This window comes from Emydura macquarii, unplaced genomic scaffold, assembly GCF_026122565.2.
Source record: "Emydura macquarii macquarii isolate MOO-44397 ecotype Brisbane River unplaced genomic scaffold, CSIRO-AGI_Emac_v2 contig_2297, whole genome shotgun sequence".
NCBI classification, from domain to species: domain Eukaryota; kingdom Metazoa; phylum Chordata; order Testudines; family Chelidae; genus Emydura; species Emydura macquarii.
The window spans coordinates 1,129,649-1,150,884 of record NW_027132434.1 but is presented as its reverse complement, the minus strand read 5'-3'; the positions used below and the strand labels follow the sequence as shown (position 1 = coordinate 1,150,884).

General features: G+C 39.2%; 1 protein-coding gene across 2 annotated transcripts in view; it reads right to left on the bottom strand.

The window, feature by feature from the left end:
- RARS2 (arginyl-tRNA synthetase 2, mitochondrial) overlaps window positions 1–21,236 on the bottom strand; it is a 71,523-nt gene that overhangs the window by 32,515 nt on the left and 17,772 nt on the right. For both annotated transcript variants that reach the window (XM_067560711.1, XM_067560712.1), the window contains exons 4-10: window positions 19,717–19,800; window positions 14,556–14,653; window positions 11,901–11,956; window positions 10,122–10,205; window positions 5,374–5,450; window positions 1,205–1,363; window positions 76–182 (exon numbers count right to left, since the gene is read on the bottom strand). In XM_067560711.1, coding sequence (XP_067416812.1) covers window positions 76–182; window positions 1,205–1,363; window positions 5,374–5,450; window positions 10,122–10,205; window positions 11,901–11,956; window positions 14,556–14,653; window positions 19,717–19,800 — 665 coding nt within the window. The remainder of the gene's footprint in view (window positions 1–75; window positions 183–1,204; window positions 1,364–5,373; window positions 5,451–10,121; window positions 10,206–11,900; window positions 11,957–14,555; window positions 14,654–19,716; window positions 19,801–21,236) is intronic.

The following is a 21,236-nucleotide window of genomic DNA, read 5'->3' as shown; positions in this document are numbered from 1 at the left end:
TATTTGAAATATGACAATGGCAAAGAGTTAAAAAAATCATAACTACTATACTGTAAACAAAATAACCTTTCATACATTGTTTTCTGAAGGAGTCCTTTAGTGTCCAACATCTTTAGAACTTCCTGGGACTTCTCGTGATAAAATGATTCTCCAGAATATTCATCAAAATGTACCCCTAGACGCTGAAAGTTTCCAGGAACAAAAAGGAAAACACTGTTAGGGTGAGACTTCCACTTTCTTCAAGTCTTCAAACATGCTATAAGTCAGATGATGGATCTGTGTTATAGGCCATCCAGATGGGGAGACCGGAGATGGGTTTTAGTCATGAACACTTAGTACTTGTGGTCAAAAGAAAGAGCTGTTGGGTTTTAATTTAATCTCTGGTTCATTACATTTTGGTTTAGGGGTGAGGAGCAGCTGCTATTTGATTTTAATTCACCTGCCTAGATCCTGGGATAGGTTCTTTCATAAATATTTATAATAAATGAAAATAAAATATAAGTTTCTCCCACCAAAAAATGGAAACTGGTTTTACTTAAGAGTTAGCATGTGAGAGAAGACTTTGCCTGAACTGCATTCTATCTGCAGACAGCTTTTGTACTGATTACTGTAACTTCCAGTTACTTTAATTTCTCATGATCAATTGAGTCTGAAATGTTTGCTGTTCTGTATAATACAGTTAGATCCATCTAAGCTAAAACAAGCAATTTATCAATAACATTTATAATATGGAAGCTTTTAATTTAGTGGGTTAGAATTTATTAAAGATGTATTACATAAATTTGCTTGATCGCTCAGCATCATGCTCTTGAATTCTGTGGATATGAGAATGGAGTCGAATGTCTAGTTATTTGGATTTCATTGAACAAATCTGTCTAAGATCTTCGCAACTAAGATTTACTATGCTCTGCCTGGATATTAAATAAACCATGGCACTTTTGGTAAGAGAAGGGTGTTTGCTGCAGCATATTTGGAAGGTTTTCCCTCTCATTGTTGTAAAGCATACTGTAAAAAACTGAAATGGCTGAGCTCTTGCTGGCTGCTTCCATTCCAGGGGTGACTGAATTTCAGCAGAATATGTATTTAATTTGTGATGTGCTGAGGGAGTCTCAGGGATGAAAAAGTGCTATGCAGATGTCAGTTAACAGTGGATGAAAGGAGGCTATCCTACGATTGCACAGAGACAACAGCTGATGATTTGCACCTTGTAAATCCAGACATACTCTTCAATACTGAAGTCTCTAAAATGTTGCCACATTGACAGTGTCTGCTCATCACGTGCCTCCAGTTTTCTAAAGAAATCCTGGGCGAGCTTCTTTATGTTTTCATCTTCTGCTGCTGCTTTGTTAACCTGAACATATACCTAAAATACAATGGCATGGAAAACTTACAATAAATACTATCTTCCCTTCAAAGGAAAATAAAAGTGGAAAACACAGGAAGGTCTACAGAATGGCACAGCAGAGTGACATTAGGAACACACATCTTATTTTTTAAAGGTGGGAATATTGGCTTAACTGGACAATTTAGACTCAGCTGTGGGAACTATTAGTTTTTCCCAAAACCAGATTGTAATCCACAACTGCTACCGAGGCTGCTTCTGTTACTATCCCAGCCTTGAAGCACACAAAGCAACAGAATATGGAAGAATTCATTTGTATGTAAAGGAATCAATGACAGTGATTGTTTCAGGTTGTAGCTCACACCATTGGCACACGTCAATTAAGCCCCAAATGAAAAGCATAGCATGCTGTCTAATTGAGGGAGCCCATGTCAATTTGGTAGAAGTGCTTGTTGCATTCAGTACTGCTAGCATATATAGACAGTGGCTCCCCTAGTTGGATATCATTTTCTTTTAGTAGATTAAGTAGTAGATTAAGTTTTGAGTGATTTTTTGCCCCAGGTGTAGCATTTAGAAAATGAGAGGCAAAGTTTTAAAAGCAAAATTATAAAAGTGCTGTTTAAAAATAAGTTTACCATGACTGTTAATTTTGTATTTTGACCCATACAGGTCAGCACTGATGGAATCCTGTCCCACTTTGACATGTTTTATAAATTAACCCTGTTTGGCCATTGAATTATTGCAACATTAGTGACACACTAAGACTACAATTTACAAGAGTTCTGTTTGAATAATTCCATGAGTTTAGCCAAAATATCTTGCTGTAGTGGGCTTAGCCTGTAAAAATGCTCTCATCAACTAAACAGTCTTGAACTTTTCCCCTTCCCTTTGTGTTTCACAAATTTCAGAGCTATTGAGTTAACCAGATCGTATCATTGACAAGCCTCAAGTTTAAGAGCCGATTAAGGTTTCCACAACCTAGCCCGGACAAAGGAATTTAAACTCAGAGAAGATTTAACCCTCTCTATGAAAGGACAGTAACTGAACACATTCAGTTTTTTCCTCCTTGCTGCAAACAATCACTGCAGCCGTGAATGCCTAGTCACATCTGACTCCCAACCAGAATTTAAGGTGCAACCATGACTAGAGTGGATTCTTACTGGTATGTTTAATTACATAAAAATCTTGCCAACGAGTTTTACCTTTTAAATAAAGGCAGGGAAGACCAGCCCAATGTATCATATAAAGCATTTCAATATATATCAATCAGAAAGGTACCACAATACAATACAATACAATACAAATCTGCATCAATAGCAGATATAAATCAGAAGCATAGTTAAACAAAGAGTTATAGCAGTCAAAGATTGGGAGTATTTGAGAAATTGACATTTTTTTAAACAAAAAACCTGCTTCATTAGAAATCACCACAGCTCTACCAAATGTTTCTCTCTATGAATGTTGAAGGTGATTTGAGGCCATCTCACCATAAGCCTAGGTATTTAATTCATCAATTAATTCTAGGAAAAGAATGATCAGGCAAAGATATCTTAAAGTTGCAATGCTTTCTTGTGCCAGATACAAATAGCCTAATTTTGAATAATGAAACTCAAATTGTATATAAGAAACATCATTGCCTAACATGTAAATCCCACAGGGTATCAGTACAAACTACATAACGAATTATTTGGAAATCTGCAAAGAGAAGAAAGAAAAAGTGCTACCGTTTCTCTTGACAGACAGAAATTCAAACTAAACAGTCGAGGTTGTGCAAGAATTATGTTCTAGGCTAGGTTGTCTCCTAATGAATGAACCTTGAAGTCAGTCCTTCAACTCCTAGATCATGTACTTAGAGCTATTTATCAATTGTACTGAGGGAGCCCAAGGGGAAAGAAAAAAAATCTATACAGATTATTAAAAGTCACAGGAGGTGAATGGCCTGGCAGCCAGAAGCCATTCTTCTATTGTATAAACAGTGCATATTGCTGTGCACATAATACACAGTTGGGTGGAGTGCATCAGAATACTCAAACACACCTTATGTCTGAGCCAGTAACTAGATTTACTTGAAACCATCATTCCATGACATAATGTCTGGTTAGTCTACTAGAATGTCAGAATTAGCAGAAGCTGCTGCCATCTTCAGCCCAATACAAATGGTCAGCTTTTTATTAGATCATCTGTTCTCTATGACACACGCAACTCCACATCAGAATGCACAGATTATTGTTGAATAGCACTATACATTTGGTATATTTACCTTTAAAGTATGTGGCACGGAACGTCTTACAATTCAGAAATTTGTGCCTACCCATCTCCATAATGATTGGAATTGTTCTGCTAAGTGCCTTAAATCGACACTCGGCCATTTCTGATGATTGATGCATGCAGCCAGCCAGCAGACTATTTATTCATGTTACAAAGGCTCAGTCAGGCTCTTTGCTCATGGCACACAGTGCAATCAATAGTAATGTTCTCTATCTAAACTAGTGGAGAGAAGGACAAATGAATAACTAGTTTGCATGTAAAACATGTCTGGATGGACTGAGTCAGAATCCTAAAATACAATCTGCTCTGAACCAGCAAGGAGATTTGCTGGATCCCAGTAATCTGTCCGCACGTGTCTGAAGAGCCACTGTGAAGTCAGTCAGTCAGATTCACTCTTTTGGTGCAAGGAGATGCAAACTGCTGTACCAGTTTGCTCTGTATGTTCCAAGAAGGGCATTCACACAGGAGAGGACAACTTTAACCTTCATCAGCAAGAGTGCGATAGAATCCCTACTGGCAGAACTGCTTACAAGATGTTCTGAATCTGGTTCACTTTTATAATCTTAAAGAAAGATAAGTCCATTTTGCCCAGCCAAGAGAGCATTCTGAAAACGTGCCTGGTGACAATCACTTTTCACCACACAACTATGGTAGGTTGCATTCAGATTTAAAGGTCTTGTTTAACATCCTTTTCCAAAAGTTGCAGCCAAATGTGTAACTAAAACAAAAATTGTAATCTTTACATATTTTCCACTGTGAGTTAAATATTAAAAAGAATATTTAGAAGTCTAAATACTAAAATGGGTGAAGTAGAGTGCTTGGCATTAAACGAGGATACTGATATAACAGGCATCATGGAAAGTTGGTGGAATGAAGATACAGAGGGGGACATGGTAATACTCGGGTACAAAATATATAGACATGACAGAATAGGCCACACTGGTGGGGGAATGGCATTATATGTTAAAGAGAGCATGGAGTCAAATAAGGTAAAAATCCTACATGAAACAAATTGTACCATAGACTTTCTATGGATAGAAATGTAATGCTTGATAACTAGAGTACAGCTAGGGCCTTACCAAATTCATGGCTGTGAAAATCGCATCACAGACCACGAAATCAGATCTCTCCTGTGAAATCTAGCTATTATAGGGGAGGGGCAGGATTGGGGGTGCCCTGGCTGGAGGCTCCTATGTATACCGGGCTCTAGCTGCTAGTCTTGGTGGGGTTGGGGAGGGACGGGGCAGGACTTCCTCTTCCCCTGCACGGGCTGCGCCCGGAACCGGGTCAGACTCATCTCTGGGAACGTCCCTCAGCAGCAGGAAATTCTGCAGTTGCTGGCTGGGAGCCCAGCTCTGAAGGCTGTGCCACCTCCAGCAGTAGCAACGCATAAGTAAGGTCGGCAATATCATGCAATGCCACCTTTACTTCTGTACTGCTGCCTTCAGAGCTGGGCATCCTGAAGATAGCAGCTGCTGGCCGGGCACCCAGCTCTAAAGGCAGCGTTGCTACCAGCAGCAGCACAGAAGTGAGGGTTGCACAGTATGGGGGAGGGAGCCCTCACTCTGTGATCACTCCAACTGCCCTGTATTTCTCCTGAAATTCTATAAATGCTGCTTTTTTTCAGTGGAGTGTAATATAGCTTAAGCAAGAAATGTTTTAAGGCTTTATGTTTTGAAGACATATGCTTTCATACATAAGAGCTAATAACTATGTTGAAAGAATTATGCTAATATTATTTGATAACTTTTGAATCAACTTACCTCAAAGAGGTGTTGTAAAGGATTGGATTTTAGCTCTTCTTCATTGCCAAACTGTTGGAAACCAGCTCCCAGTAAACCTAGAATAAGTAATAATTAATAAAATGGGATGTACAACCAAATCTGTAACTTAGCATTATAAATAAAGAAAGTAAAACACATCAAAATATTTTTAAAATATAACTGTGTCTGCCACAACAGAAACAGAAAATAAACTGATTATTCCAGTGCTTGAAAAACTACAACAGATAAAGACTGGTATGAAAAACTGGGGTGATCCTTCTCATGAGAAGTCTCTCCCAACACCACAGCTGCTGGAATTCCTGTCCCTGGACCCTGCTTTAGGGATCCATCCATCACATCAGCATTTAGCTAGAAGCTGTCTGAAATCAGAAGTCCACATACCAATCCCCTATTTCTGCTGGAAAGAAGGTGCTTCCCCATTTCTCACACCAAAGTCACCTGACTGCCATGACTACTCCTCTATGGGCTCCAGGCCCTCCAAAAGTCTTATCTCCACTAACCTACTCACTTTTGTTTTGGGTCTTCCTCCCCAGTGAATAGTTCCTGTGCCCTGCCTCTCCTCCTGCCCAGCGGCAGCAGAGCGAAGATGATCAGACTGTCAGTTTCTTCAGCATTTCCAACAGTAACAGTGAAAGCTGATTAGACTCTTGTCAGCTTTCACTCTGCTACAGTTTAGGAAAAATATGAGCTGCAGCATAAACATTGAGGCTGCCTGTCTACAGAATTAGGAGGACAACATTCACGTCCCATTTAGGAAAATTACCTTTGGACCCATAAGGGTAAAAACTTAGGACCAAGGTCAAGAGTCTCCTGTTACTGATGTTCTACTGATGCAAAACTGCTACAAACCCATCTGAATCAGCCAGTTTCGTCAGGTTTAGTGCTGCAAAGCAGTCGTAGCATATCAGTGAACCATACCCTTAATTCTAAAAAAAATTAATTCTTCTGTTCTGCAGAGGTAATGACATTTGTTCCCCCACTCTCCAGGGAAAGCTGCCTATTTCCACAAGTGGGGAGTAAGAGAATGGATTTTTCAAGTCCCAGTTGATTATAACCCCAGGCCTTATAATACTGTGAGGAGAGTGAAGCAAAAAAAGGATGATTAAAAAAATTTTTTTTTTTAAATCAGCCCACACATTAGCATTTAAATGTAACAATTTCTATATTAGAATGATATGAAGGGTCTGCCTGAACCCAATAAAAGCAAGGAAACTGAGCTACTTGGCACACCCACATATTACAGCCCATGTAGCTGGGGCAGCAGAATCCAAAAGGACATTCACTCTAGGGAGCACACTGCCATCATCCTGACACTTCCACTGGAGAAGGACAGCTTTAAACCGTAGCCAGGGCTCCAAAGGGATGCCTGGTGACAGCATACCCTCAAAGGTCCTTGGTTATGCGCCTTCCCTCGCAAGTACATACCACTTTAGAGGCCTATATAGTGGTTTTGAAAGACCAGGATGCTGCAGGCATTTTGCACTGCTGCAACCCTCCTTCCACGAGGACTGTCTGTTACCTGAGGCCCTCAGCTAGTCTCTCTGTTGTGTGTTGTCAGCACAGACCCTAGCACGAATCAAACCCACAAAGCTGCACACTTGATTATTTCTTTAAATGTATCTGGTTTGGCTTTAGAATTGCCCAAACATTCATAGATTATAAGGCTAGAAGGAGCTCTAGTCTGACCTCTTTTATAAACACAGGCCATAGGACTTCCCTGAATTAATCCCCGTTTGAACTAGATCACCGGAAAGGCTTTAGAACTGCCAAAAGATCATCTCAAAGACTGAGAAATTCCAGTCCTTTGATAGAGAGAGGAGGAAAAGAATTTGTCCAGGTGCCTCTAAAGCCATTCAGGAGAGTTGGGGTTGATTTTAAAGCCACATTCCCTCTGCGCTGTCAAGGACTAGGACTGTGTTGAAGAAAACACAGTCTTCACTTCTGTTTGGGTGGGCAAGGAAAAGCCCTTTATTAACAAGGTAACTACCTGGGGCAACAGCTTCAGCTGAACTGCACCCCCGATCTGCGTCGTGTGAGGGTTTTTATACAAACTTATTACGAAGTCATTGTTATACAGCAAAATGCATTAAGCCTGTGTAACACAAATGAGTTTGCACAAACAGTGTCAGTATACAGCTGTACAAGGAACTTTCCGTATTTGGTTACAAAGGAAGGCATGCGCATAGTTCATTATTAAAATGGAAAAATACAACTTCAGTTAAAATAAAGAGACAGTTGGGCAGTTTACTTATTTCATTTAGCTTCAGAGAAAACTTTTGCCCACGCCTTGCTGACCATGCTTATCCGTCAATGCATTCCTAACTGCCTCTTCGCTCTCAGCTACATGCTCAAACTGTCTTTGTGACAAATTTCATGTTTCCACAACTGCTATGGAGATGGTACATGCATCCCTGAAGAGGGAGGGTGTATACCACTTTGGAATAACCTCTGTATCTGATAATGGAATGGAGATTGCAACAGAGGCCCTAGGAGGAGTTTAGTAAGGGAAGCAAGACAATATCCTGGAAAGAAAAGAAAATAGGGCTAATCCCATTTAAATTCAGTTTAATATTAAAAAAGTTGCCTCCTGGCTGGGAAGTCATCTGCCAAGTTTCAGCTGGATACAGTTTAGAAGGGTAGGTTATAAACTCCTTGTAAATGGTGGCTATAATGGAAATGCTGACAGCTCATTAACTACAGTGGTGCTTCTGGGAAGAACCATTATAATAAATTCTTGAGCTACAATTTTGTGAACCGTGGTCACATCTTTTATAAAAGCTGTTAAATATCAGAATTGAACAGGCCAATATAAGAGAACATCTGTTTTAAAAGAGACCGTTAAAACTAGTAGCTCAAAAATATGACCTACCAGCTGTGCTTTAGATCGAAGGTTTGCATGTATACAATATACTTTTCAGCTACCTTTCCTGACAGAAAATATGTGGCAATAAATAAAATCTCTGCTATTCAAAGTTCTCTGAGAGCACCTGCTGCAATCAAATTGTTTATTTATTAAGAACAGAGCAAATAAACACAGCAGGGAAAAGCCCCTTAACCAGATTTTATTTTGCTATTTAAATATTGTTGCAGTGTCCACTTTAAGAGAAAACATAATGAAATCATGTCAAAGGGATGCAAATAAAATAAAACATGTAACTATGAAGTCAGTCTAATTTTAAGGCAATTCATCACACAAGTATCTGTCCTTATTAAATTCCATAGGGCTCAGTTCTGTGCCCACCGAAGTCCATGGCAAAATTCCCTTTTGACTTCAGTGACACTGGTTCAGGCCCTAGAGAGGCTTGGCTGAAACAACATGACAAAAGGGCAAAATATTCTTTAGCTGCCTTTAAAATGTCAGAAAAATACAATTAAGTTGCCTGGCAAAACTATCATGTGAAAACAGCCCTGGTATAAGATTTTCTCACCCACCCACTTGAAGATTATGAATACACTAACATTTTTCTCTCCTCTCCAAAACAAACCAACCCAGCAAACAAAAAAAAGATACTTGTCCCAAACAAATGGACAGGTAGAATTGTGCAGGGTTAGCATTTATTATATATATCATCTACATAAAGGGGATTGAACGCATAATGATGTGCAGTGGTATAGAAGTTTTACTGGTAAGATTTTGAGGGTTAAGCATCGCCCCCAACCAAATGCCTTAATGCACCACGACATACCACTATTTTATTTATGTCATTCATTTTAGAAAAATAGTGGTCTATTTTTTGTTATTTAAAAACACATTTTGTTGGCACTATTTTTTTTAATCTCTCTCTGTCTGCAAAGCCTAATGTACACCAGCCTCAGCGTAACAGAAAGTTAGTACTAATCATTTTGTAGAGGTTTTAAAATGTATCACAAATAGCTCTTTTGGGGGCGTGTGGGGGAAGTAGAGGGACAAACATATGGTGAAGTTGGGATTTGATATCTTTCGAACTGTTAGGGTTAAAAATTATGCTATTTATCTCCGTGAAGTTTGGAATGAATCTCAGCTCTCCTATGACATAAAATAAATGTTTATAATCACGATGGCTCATGTGATATAAGACATTAGAGCAGTCATTGATGCAAGAACAAACATCAGCCCATCTTAGACCCAAGAGCAGTGCAATTTTCAGTCCTTGCTTTTCTCTGATGTATAACTGTGTGTGTGTCGGGGGGAACTGATATCGCTCTGGAAGCCCCCACTTTCACTCCTTTCTTCACACACTTTTTAAATAGCAGCTGTTTGAACATTTCTCAAATGTTTGATTTTTAGTAGCAGCTCTGGCAAACGGGGATTTTTAATTAATTATAGAGCATCAACAATGAACAGTTCTGTACATTAGTAGGTCTGAGCACAAAGGGTTTTGATAAGTTAAAGGCACAAAACAAAATGTAGGTCAAGAGAACAAATGTGCAATATGAATGCAAATTCTTCTACTGGTTATGTCTACAAGTGTGAGGTAAATAAATTGAATACAATGAGTTCATTCTCTTATAGCCCTTACACAAGCAAAACTCCCAAAGTCATGAACAGTTTTTGCATGACAAAAGAATTCAGTATTAGGATATATACACAACAGCTGTAACCACTTAGTTATCATCTATAACTTGCTTTAGCAGCATGAGTCTGTCCAATTATTAATCTTTTGCCATTGCCAAATCCAGTGAGGTAGCAAGTAATTGAGATTGTAAGCCTAGATAATGTTATTTAGTGAAAGAGAAAATAAACATACCAAACTGCATGCCCCAGTCCCCAAGGTAATTTATTCTTGTTACTTCATGTCCAAGTGCTTCTTTGAGGTTTGCTACAAAATTCCCTAGTAATCAATCAAAATTATTATTACTCAAAACAGTAAGTATTCTCTCATTCTTAATGCTAGTTTTGTTTTGGTACAATCTGCATTCCCTCCTCATTACAAAGCCAATAAATGTACTGTTCTACCAAATTTCTTGCTGAAATGAATCAGTTAGACTGCTAATTCTTTCAGGCCTTGTGGGGATTTTTGTGCATTTGGAAAATGCTGTATATTCTTTCATTGTTACACAGAAAATAAAAATAATATTTTGTGTTTATGTGGTGCTTTTCAGCTGAATATCACAAAATGATTTTCAAGCCTCAATGCATACACCTCTGTAGAATGTATCATTCCGTTCCCTCCCCCCCCCCCCTTTTTTTTTCCAGATAGGCAAACAGACACAAAGAAGTTAAGTGATTGCCGAAGTGACCGTGCCAATAGCAAAGCTGAGAAAAGAACCAAAAAACTCATGACTTCCAGTCCAGAGCTCGAACCATCACAATATTTGTAAACAGGCGGCACTCCAACCAGCTCCTAACACATTGTATCTACTAGACAGGGTTCATTCAGACTTAACCCCTTCCTGAAGCTTGCTTTTAATATTACTGGAATTAAAATGCAAAAAATCCTGCAACCTCATCTTTCTCTTGAGCTGGGCAGTTCTTAGGATTTTTCCTTGCTTAACTTCTGAATTCCCACCCATTTTCCCTTGCTTAAAAGGGGCTTAAACCCTTTTAGCTCTGATGCAGGAATATAAAAGGACCCATCTGGTCTGATATAAGGGTGATATAAGAGCTACAGAGCTCTGTGTCTTTCTCCTGATACCTTTCTCCTGACACCATGTTACAGCACCCAACAATAATTTTCTATTAGATTAATTTATTCTATTCAGTTTATTTCATCCCTTCTGTGTAAACAGCAATCTATAGGACTATTTGGGGGAATGGTCCCACACACAGGGGGGAGAATGGAGGAGGAGCTAAGACACCTTGTATCATTCAACTAAGGATTACATTGTTACAGAATGATTGGATGCAGTATTAACTCAATAGATGCTGCAGTAGTGCAGACAGTTATCCTTGTCAGTAATGCAGCATTTTATACAGTGATATGGGGAAATACTGGAAGAGAAAAAAACAACGTAGCTAAAATTTCACTTAATAGCTTTTGTGCCATTGGAGTGTTGAGCACTAAACTAACATGCAGCTATTCAGTCATGTATAGGAGTCAATGGGAGTTTCATCCCATGTATTCAAAGTTAGTATTGGGCCCACAATCACTATGAAAGCAAAACTGACATATTGTAGCTAAAGTATTAAAACAAACCTCTTGTCAGACAATCTCTAAGACAGCCTGGAACACTCTGCAACCCAGAACAAACTGGAAATAAAAGTTAGCCTTAAAAGCACTCAAACCATACCCACAAATGCTTCTATCAATGTCTTTATAGGATGCCCGTTTAAATCTCTAATTAGGAATTTTCTCATTTAATGCTCACAGTACTAAACTAAGTAATAAATCTGTCAGTAACAGACTCTGAGTTTTTGTTGTTTAATCCCTTTTTTCACTGCTTAATCTGTAGGAGGTTCTTAATAAACACAAGCTTGGCCTGACATGGTCACTTCACTATAGGAATGAAATTCAATAAGATTTTCTGTTGAACTGCACAGAGGAGATACAGAAGACTTTCTAGGCTGTAATTAAATGTGTACTTACCTATTATCGTGGAACGCAAATGTCCTACATGAAACTTTTTGGCAATATTGGGTGAACTGCAATAAATACCCACAGTTAACATTCATTCACTGTACAAAACACAGAACTGCCAGACGGTTGTCTCCCCTACCAAACATCCAAAGAGTTGCTACGCTCTTTCCACGTCCTGAAAAGTGCTAAAGAAAAGCACAACTGCCACCCTTTCCAATAAAATTCCCAGGCTGATCTAACTAGGAGCTGGGACCTGGGTCCCAATTTTGCTCCAAAAGGCAAGGCATTCAAAAAAACCTGTTGCCTTCACATTAGTACACAACTTTTCAAACATAATCCTAAGGAGATAATAAAGTGCTCACACCATGCTGTGTCACTGTATAAAAGTTATGCAGGTATGGATTTTTTACAACAACTCTTTACTCTTACATGATACCTTGTTTGTTTGTTTGTTTGGTTTTTTTTTGGGGGGGGGGGGGGTGGCGGCGGCGTAAATTTGACTCCATTGCAAGGATCTAACACAATACCCTACTCAGTATGTAGGTCCTTCAGGGTACGTTCCCTTCCAAGCACCAACCCCAAGCAACTGCAATCAAGTATTATTTTCTGTTATTTTTATATGCTATCTTAGAAGCTTGAAAACAACAACCCTCCATGCTGACAAAAGTATTGCCATCTGAGGGCTGGTCTACACCACACAGTTAGGTTGACTTAAGGCAGCTTATGTGACCTAATTATGTTAGTGTCTACACTACAGCCTTCCTCCTGCCCAATGTAAGTGCCCTACTACATTGATATTATAACTGCACCTCCACGAGAGGCATAAGGCTTGGGCTGGTGTAGTTAGGGTGACACAGTGTCTGTAAAGACACTGTTATTTACATGGGCTGTTGGCTGCCTTATCAATTTCAGGCAGGAGTCATGAAATTGATAAGAAAACCAAACAGCTAGAGCCCAGCTGCCCCCTGCTGCCCTAGAGAGCTGGACAGCTCGACCCTGCTCCTGGCTGGGTGCCGGGGTGAGAAGCCCAGGTGACTTGTCCCTCCCACTCTCAGTTTGGAGACAGGGTGAGAAACCCAGGCCTCTGGACTTGTCAATTTCACGGCTCCCTGCTGGAGCTCTGCAATTGACAAGGCTGCCCAGCTCCCTGTGGGGAGCAGGCAGGAGGGTGGGGGAGTCAGGGGGGCAAGAAGCTGGGACTGCTGGATCCTGCTCCCCAGGGGCAAGAACCCCAGGCAGCTCCCTCCCACCACCACTGGGGAATGGAAAGGCGAAAAGCCCTGGGCAGCTTCCCCCCGGCTCTTGGCAGGGAATGGGGAAGCGAGAAGCCCTGGGCAGCTTCCCCCCAGCTCCTGGCAGGGAATGGGGAAGCTAGAAGCCCTGAGCAGCTTCCCCCCAGCTCCTGGCGGGGAATGGGGAAGCGAGAAGCCATGGGCTACTTCCCCTGCTCCCAGGAGCCTGTGGGTAGCCGGGCTATCGCCAGGGAGCTGCCAGTTTAGCTGAAAAACTGGCTCTCAGCTCCCCCCACTGCCTCTCTTAGGTCGGTGGAAGTGCTCCTGGTAAGGACACACACCACTGACCCAAGGAGGGTAGCGTGGACATGCACACCTAGAAATTACGGTGGTGGCTGTAAGTCAACCTGATAAGTTTGATTTACGTTTCTAGTGTAGACATACCCTGAGTTTCTTAGCGAGAACAAGTCGAAGTGGTTTCATTTACTTCCACATTTGTTAGTCAAAATCATTTAGGTTAACTAAGCTCAGGGCATTTCAAGTTTATCTGTCCTGGACACTTGCACTATATTTTGATTTGCTAGTTCTCTTGTGCTCCCTCTGCTGGCAGGTTGACCATGTCGCAATACAGCAAAGACTAAGCAAACCACTGTCTTTTTATCATTTTGAGCCAGATCCATTTTTTGTGGACATAAACTTATGCTCACAATTATTTGTGCCTGAAAAAAAATACATAGGTCAGGATCTGAACATCCAACCCAAAATTTAAAAAGCCAATGACTTATTTTTGACCTAATAGTATCTTTTCTGTTTGGCTGCCAAGCTAACCAGCCAGCAGAAGATGGACAAGTGAACAAGCAAACCGGAATACAGAATAAATATCCTGAAATAGAGTGTCTTAACCAGGTATCTATTTTTCAGGAACAAATAACTGTAGACAATTTGGCACCAGCAGTTTTATGCCTTCATTTTAGGGCATTTAGACATCCAAATGCTTGATTGCTCCTGAAAAACATGGATGTAGGCATCACAAATATCTAAATTGCAGATTCAAATAACTGTGGGTGCAGAAGTGCACCCATAACAACTAAAGCTCAATTAAAACCAAAAAATGGAGGTTAAAGGCTGAAAATTCAGCCTTAGTTTCTTCATAAGAGAATTAATTAAAACCAAAAAGGCTATCATCATCCAAATTAGAACATTCTTAATGAGGGTCAAATCAAGTCCTGACCTATCACACTAAATACTGAAGATATACTTAGCAGTTCTAGGAAAAAAAGCCCTAAATATGATTTGTGTTGTATTTGGCAAATAAGCTACCCACGTACTAATGTAGTTGAATACCACACATTTAACAATGCAGCAGTATCACCTTTGTCATTAAAGAATGCATTTACTGATTCTTGTAAAAGGACTTGACCCATGTACTCACCTAAACTCAATCACTATCTTTCTTCTGGGGAACACAGAGAAAAGTTCACTTTTTATTCCATATTCAGAGCCATCTTTAAATACTTGCTGCAACACAGTCTAAAAAGCACAAAAAAAAAATACGGGGAAAGAACTTCATTGATAGAAAAAGAGCAAGCAAGAAAGAATTCTTTAAAATCTTTTACTAATTGTCTAAGAGCTTAATCCTGCAGTCATTCTGCATGTAAGCAACCCCACTGAGGGTTAGATACATAGTTGGCCATGCAAACCAAGGCCCCCCGCCCACTCAACTCCATGGCATTTCTGTATGGCTGTCTGTAACAATTTTTAAACTCCAAAATTTTAAGGAATGTTCTAGGCAACAATGGGCAGAATCCTATTGTTTTTGGTGAAAATCAGAAAACCAGAAAAGCCTGATGTCCACTAATATTACATCTGGTCACTCAGCTTAGAGGGGTAAGGAAGCGATTTCAGAGTTAGAACATAAGAACAGCCATACTGGGTCAGATCAATGGTCCAACTAGCCCAGTATCCGGTCTTCTGACAGTGGCCATTGCCAGGTGCTTCAGAGGGAATGAACAGAACAGGTAATCATCGAGTGATTCATCCCGTCGCCCATTCCCAGCTTCTAGCAAACAGAGGCTACGGACACTTCAGAGCATGGTTTTTCATCCCTGCCAATCATGGCTAATTCTGGCTAATAACCACTGATGGACCTATCCTCCATGAACTTATCTAGTTCTTTTTTGAACCCTATTATGGCCTTGGCCTCCACAACATTCTCTGGCAAAGAGTCCCGCAGGTTAACTGTGCATTGTGTGAATAAATACTTCCCTTTGTTTGTTTTAAACCTGCTGCCTATTGGTTTCATTTGCTGAACCCTAGTTCTTCTGTTATGAGAAGGAGTAAATAACACTTCCTTATTTACTTTCTCCATGCAAGTCATGATTTTATAGGTCTCTATCATATCCCTCTTTTCCAAGCTGAAAAGTTCCAGTTTTATTAATCTCTCTTCATATGGAAGCTGTTCTATAGCCCTAATCATTTTAGTTTCTGTTTTCTGTACCTTTTCCAATTCCAATATCTCTTTTTTGAGACGGGATGACCAGATCTGCACGCAATATTCAAGATGTGGGTGTACCACATCCTTCTGTACCAAGGATTTATAAAGAGGCAATATGACATTTTCTGTCTTATTATCTATCCCTTTCCTAATGATTCCCAGCATTCTGTTAGCTTTTTTGACTGCTGCTGCACACTGAGTACATGTTTTCAGAGAACTATCTACACTGACTCCAAGATCTCTTTCTTGAGTGGTGACAGGGATCTAATTTAGATCCTATCATTTTATATGTATAGTTGGGATTATGTTTCCCAATGTGTATTACTTTGCATTTATCAACACTGAATTTCATCTGCCATTTTGTTGCCCATTCACCCAGTTTTGTGAGATCCCTTTGTAATTCTTTACAGTCTGCTTTGGACTTAACTAGCTTGAGTAGTTTTGTATCACCTGCAAATTTTGCCTCCTCACTTTTACCCCTTTTTCCAAATCATTTATGCATCTGTTGAACAGTACTGGTCCCAGTACAGATCCCTGGCTATCTACCTCTCTCCATTCTGAAAACTGACCATTTATTCCTACCTTTTGTTTCCTATCTTTTAACCAGTTACTGATCCAGGAGAGGACCTTCCCTCTTTTCCCATGACTGCTTGCTTTGCTTAAGAGCCTTTAGTGAAAAAGCTTGTCAAAAGCTTTCTGAAAATCTAAGTACATTATATCCACTGGATCAGCCTTATCCACATGCTTGTTGACCCATCAAAAAATTCTAGTAGATTGGTGAGGCATGATTTCCCTTTACAAAAACCATGTTGACTCTTCCCCAACAAATCATGTTCATCTATGTGTCTGATAAGTCTGTTATTTACTATAGTTTTAACCATTTTGCCTGGTACTGAAGTAAGGCTTACTGGCCTGTAATTGCCAGGATCACCTCTGGAATCTTTTTGTAAAATTGGAGTCACATTAGCTATCCTCCAGCCATCTGGTAGAGAAGCTGACTTAAATGACAGGTTTCATACCATAGTTAGTAGTTCTGCAATTTCACATTGAAGTTCCTTCAGAACTCTTGAGTGAATACCATCTGGTGGTGACTTATTACTGTTTAATTTATCAATTTGTTCCAAAACCTACTCTAATGGTATCTCAACCTGGGACAGTTCCTCAGATTTGTCACCTAAAAAGAATGGCTCAGGTTTGGGACTCTCCCTCACATCCTCAGTCATGAAGACCAATGCAAATAATTCATTTGGTTTCTCCATGACAGCTTTATCTTCCTTGAGTGCTCCTTTAGCATCTCAATCATCCAGTGGCCCCACTGGTTTGTTTAGCAGGCTTACTGCTTCTGATGTACTTAAAAATATTTTCTGTTACTTTTTGAGTCTTTGGCTAGCTGTTCTTCAAATTCTTTTTTTGGCCTTCCTAATTATATTTTTACACTTCACTTCCCAGAGTATAGCTCCTTTATATTTTCCTCAGAGAATGTAATGTCTACTTTTGAAAGGATGCCTTTTTGCCTCTAACTGCTTCTTATACTTTGTTGTTTAGCCAGGGTGGCACCTTTTTGGTCCTCTATGTTTTTTAATTTGAGATGTACATTTAAATTGAGCCTCTATTATAGTGTCTTTAAAAAAATTCCATGCAGCTTGCAGGGATTTCACTTTTGGCACTGTACCTTTTAATTTCTGTTTAACTAACTTCCTCATTTTTGTGTAATTCCCTTTTCTTAAATTAAATGCTACCAAGGTGGGCTGTTTTGGTGTGTTCCCCCAGACCGGGATGTTAAATTTTATTATGTCATGGTCATTATACCAAGCGGTTGAGCTATATTCACCTCTTGGACCAGATCCTGTGCTCCACTAAGAACTAAATCAAGAATTGCCTCTCCTCTTGGGGGCTCCAGGACTAGCTGCTCCACAGTGCAGTCCTTAAAGGAATCAAAAAACTTTATCTTTGCATCCCATCCCGAGGTAACATGTACCCAGTCAATATGAGGATAGTTGAAATCCCCAACTATTATTGAGTTTTTTATGTTTATAGCATCTCTAATTTCCCTGAGCATTTCACAGTCACTATCACCATCCTGGTCAGGTGGTCCGCAGTATATCCCTACTGCTATATTCTTATTATTCAAGCATGGAATTACTATCCACAGAGATTCTATGGCACAGTTTTGGTTCATTTAAGGTTTTCACTTTATTTGAGTTAGTGTTAGGTTAGGATTAGTGGACCCCTCACCCCCACAAAATTTTTCACCACCTTGCATTTTGCACCTTGAAATTATGGGGGCTGATTAAAATACATGGAAAAACATTCTTTTTTTAAATGGAGATTTTTTTATTTAATTCAATCTATAAAAAAGGAATACTGTACTGATAGTATTATCAGGATTGTATTAATTTGGGAAAAATCTGGTTTTCTATATATTTGTCTGTCCCACAAAATTTTTCATGCTGGGCTACAAATACTGGGTGGACTTGCTGAAGCGTATATGGTACTTTGACCATATAACATGACATATCCACAAAGAGCTTCTGACAAAGAATTTGAGGACTCTGCAGAACCAGTTAAAGGCCGCTAATGCCAAAACACAGAAATAGAATTGTTCTTTGACAGAAATATTTTATTTTCTTAATAATGGCTCTTATTAGTGAAGTACCAGGCCCATCCCAAACCAATATTACAATAAGCCAGTGGTCTCATTTTCCTCCCTCCTACTTAAAGGGATTTGGAGCTATGTTTTGTTTTTCCCCCCACTTCCTTTTGTCTCTTCAGCATATTCCTCCCTCTTCCCATCACTAACTTGAGCAGGGCATGATTACGTCCTAATTCTGCACTTACTCTAGCAAAGCTCATACTGAAGGTCAGGCAGTCAGTGGGCATTGTGCTTGAATAAGTGTTGACCAGGGCCCGAAGACAGGAAGCTTTTGACTTAACTGACAATCTGGCCAAATCCGGTCCACTAATCAACTCTAAAACAAGAGCCAATAAAGATCTGATAGAATGTAACAGTCACACTAAATTCACATGTTTTTAAGGTGGATTATAAGTAACCATTTTAAAATTAAATGACAATTTGATGGCATTTTTAACTATGTTAATGTTTTTTGTGGGACAAGTTAAGAAATAAAAAAGGAACTAATCAATAGGAGTGCACACAGCACTAGCAGCTAAGGAGCAGACTGGAAGAGAATATTCATAATTTCTAATACATACAAAGAGATGACCACAATGTAAAATTATTTGGCAAAAGTCTGTACAGAAAAAGGCAACTTCTTGGGCTTCACCAATATAGATCAGAATCTTGATTTCCCCAGTAGACTGGCAGACAGTCTTACAAGACAAATATCTGTCAAATCCACTGCTCAATCTCTGGTTTAGACTTCCAGAATGACGATATGGTGCATCTAGCTCAATGAACTAGCTGCAACCAACCTACAAAAGAACTTTTGGGTCTAGCTGCACCAACCATCCACTTATCTCCCTAAGGATCTTGAAACAAGGGCCCAGAAATCATAGTCTACACCATAGACAAAACTACCAGCTATGTAGGTGAGTGGCCAACTTCCCTCCACAAGTTATCGGTTTAACATTGAAGCTGTCCTGAAGAAGAGACACTTCTGTTTTGTAACAAACCATAATATGGTAAAATCTAAAGATCAAAAATTACTATTTTAGACGTCTTTATAATTGTATTTTCCACTTCAAGCAAAGGTCTTGGAGCATAAGCAACAAGATTAAATTTTTGACTTGCACACTTTGGGACCTGAACCTAAAATGAAGACCAAATTTGGCCCTTAAAGGGAAGAAGAAAAATCAGAGTTATCAAAAAGTGTCAGAGAAACTGCTTCCTTATATTTTTAAGGAGAGATCCTTGTGAACCTGATTACACATTCTCAGCATGCATAATAAAAAGATAGCTGTATAGTCAATCTTTAGAGAGAGAGAGAGAGAGAGAGAGAGAGTATATGGGTTACAAACAGAAACAATAAATGTTTTGAATGTAAAGTTCTACACTAAGACTACAGTATATGTTTTTTCATTTTTATGCAGAGGGGTAATTTTATGCTGTTAATATTTCACATGTATAAAAACCACTCACCTTTGCTAATAATTCCCTATTTATTGTAAAGTTCACTGCTCCTGGACCAGTGCTGATTTCACTCACTACTGTATCACATTTTAGCTAAAAAACACATAGAAACAGATACATAAATCATTTTCTTCATTAGACATGCAATACATATATATTAGATAGAATAATTTAGAATGGAAAGGACATACAGTTGGTCATCTAATCCATCCCCCTGTAGAAAGGTAGAGTTACGTTTATTATTTCCAAACCATTAGATTCCAATAGATGACTATCTAGTTGACCCTCAGATACGGTACTTTCTCTTCTTTTGATCTAGAACATTTCTATCATTTTAATTGAAAGAAATAGTTGATTTTTATATAGATTTAGACAGGTATTGATATGTACGTGACAGCTTGCATGACACATGGTAGTGTTTATAATGTCAATCACCAATCTCTTAAAACATAGGAGCCCAAAGTTAGGCTCCAAAATCCTATAGGTTCCTAAGTAAGAGACCTGACTTTCACAAATCCGTAGCACCCAGCAGTATCAACTGAAGTTGATGAGCGATACTGGGTGTTCAACACTTCTCAAAATTAAGTTTGAAATTTACTGAAGACATATTTTCAAAAAATATTTGAACACCGCATCTAATTTTTCATGGCAATAACCAGTTAACATAGCTTTTCCTTGGCTATTTTGTCTTTTGAGAGTTTTGGTCTCTTCCTTATTAAACTGTCTGATTTCTTTGGCCAATAAAGCCTGCCTAAAGAAATAAAAATAAGGAGTTGGAAGTTGCATAATTTCTAATAAAAGTTATTTGGTTACTGATCTTTGTAACAAATTAAACAATGATGGAATTAAGCAGAAACATTGCATCTCCACTGATAAAGATTCCTCAGTCTCCCTTAGGCACATAGGAATTGCCATAGTGTATCAGACTCATGGTCCCACCACTCCAGTACCTGTCTCTGAAGAGGCCAGTATCAGATGCATACAAGGAAGAGGGAAGACGCATGTAGAAGGCAGATGTGGGATAATCTGTGCTCCCTCCCACCCAATATTATATCTTAGCCTGATCTCTAAATGTTAAAGACTGGCTTAAATCCTGAAGCATGAGGTTTAATATCCCGTCCAAAAAAAATGTTAGCATTAATTTTAAACAAGTCTGAATTTTCTTGATATCCATATCCCAAAGTTTTTCCAGGCCTCTTCTCGTTTGCATTGCTATTCTCTGACTCCCTCTAGTTCTGCAATATCCTTTTTGAGATGGGGCAACTAGTACTGGACAGAGGACTATTGCAGATGAGGCTATACCATTGATTTATATAAAGGCATTATAATAATATTTTGCTTCAGTCAGCATCATATTCCTTATGCAACTTAACACGCTTAGCTTTTTAGATTGCAGATGAACACTGAGCAAAGACCTTTATTGAGCTGTCTGCAGTGACACCAAGGACCATCTCTTGAGTTTATACATTTAATTTAGAACCCTATAAGATCATTGAACAGTTGAAATTTTTTCCTCCAATGCTCATTAT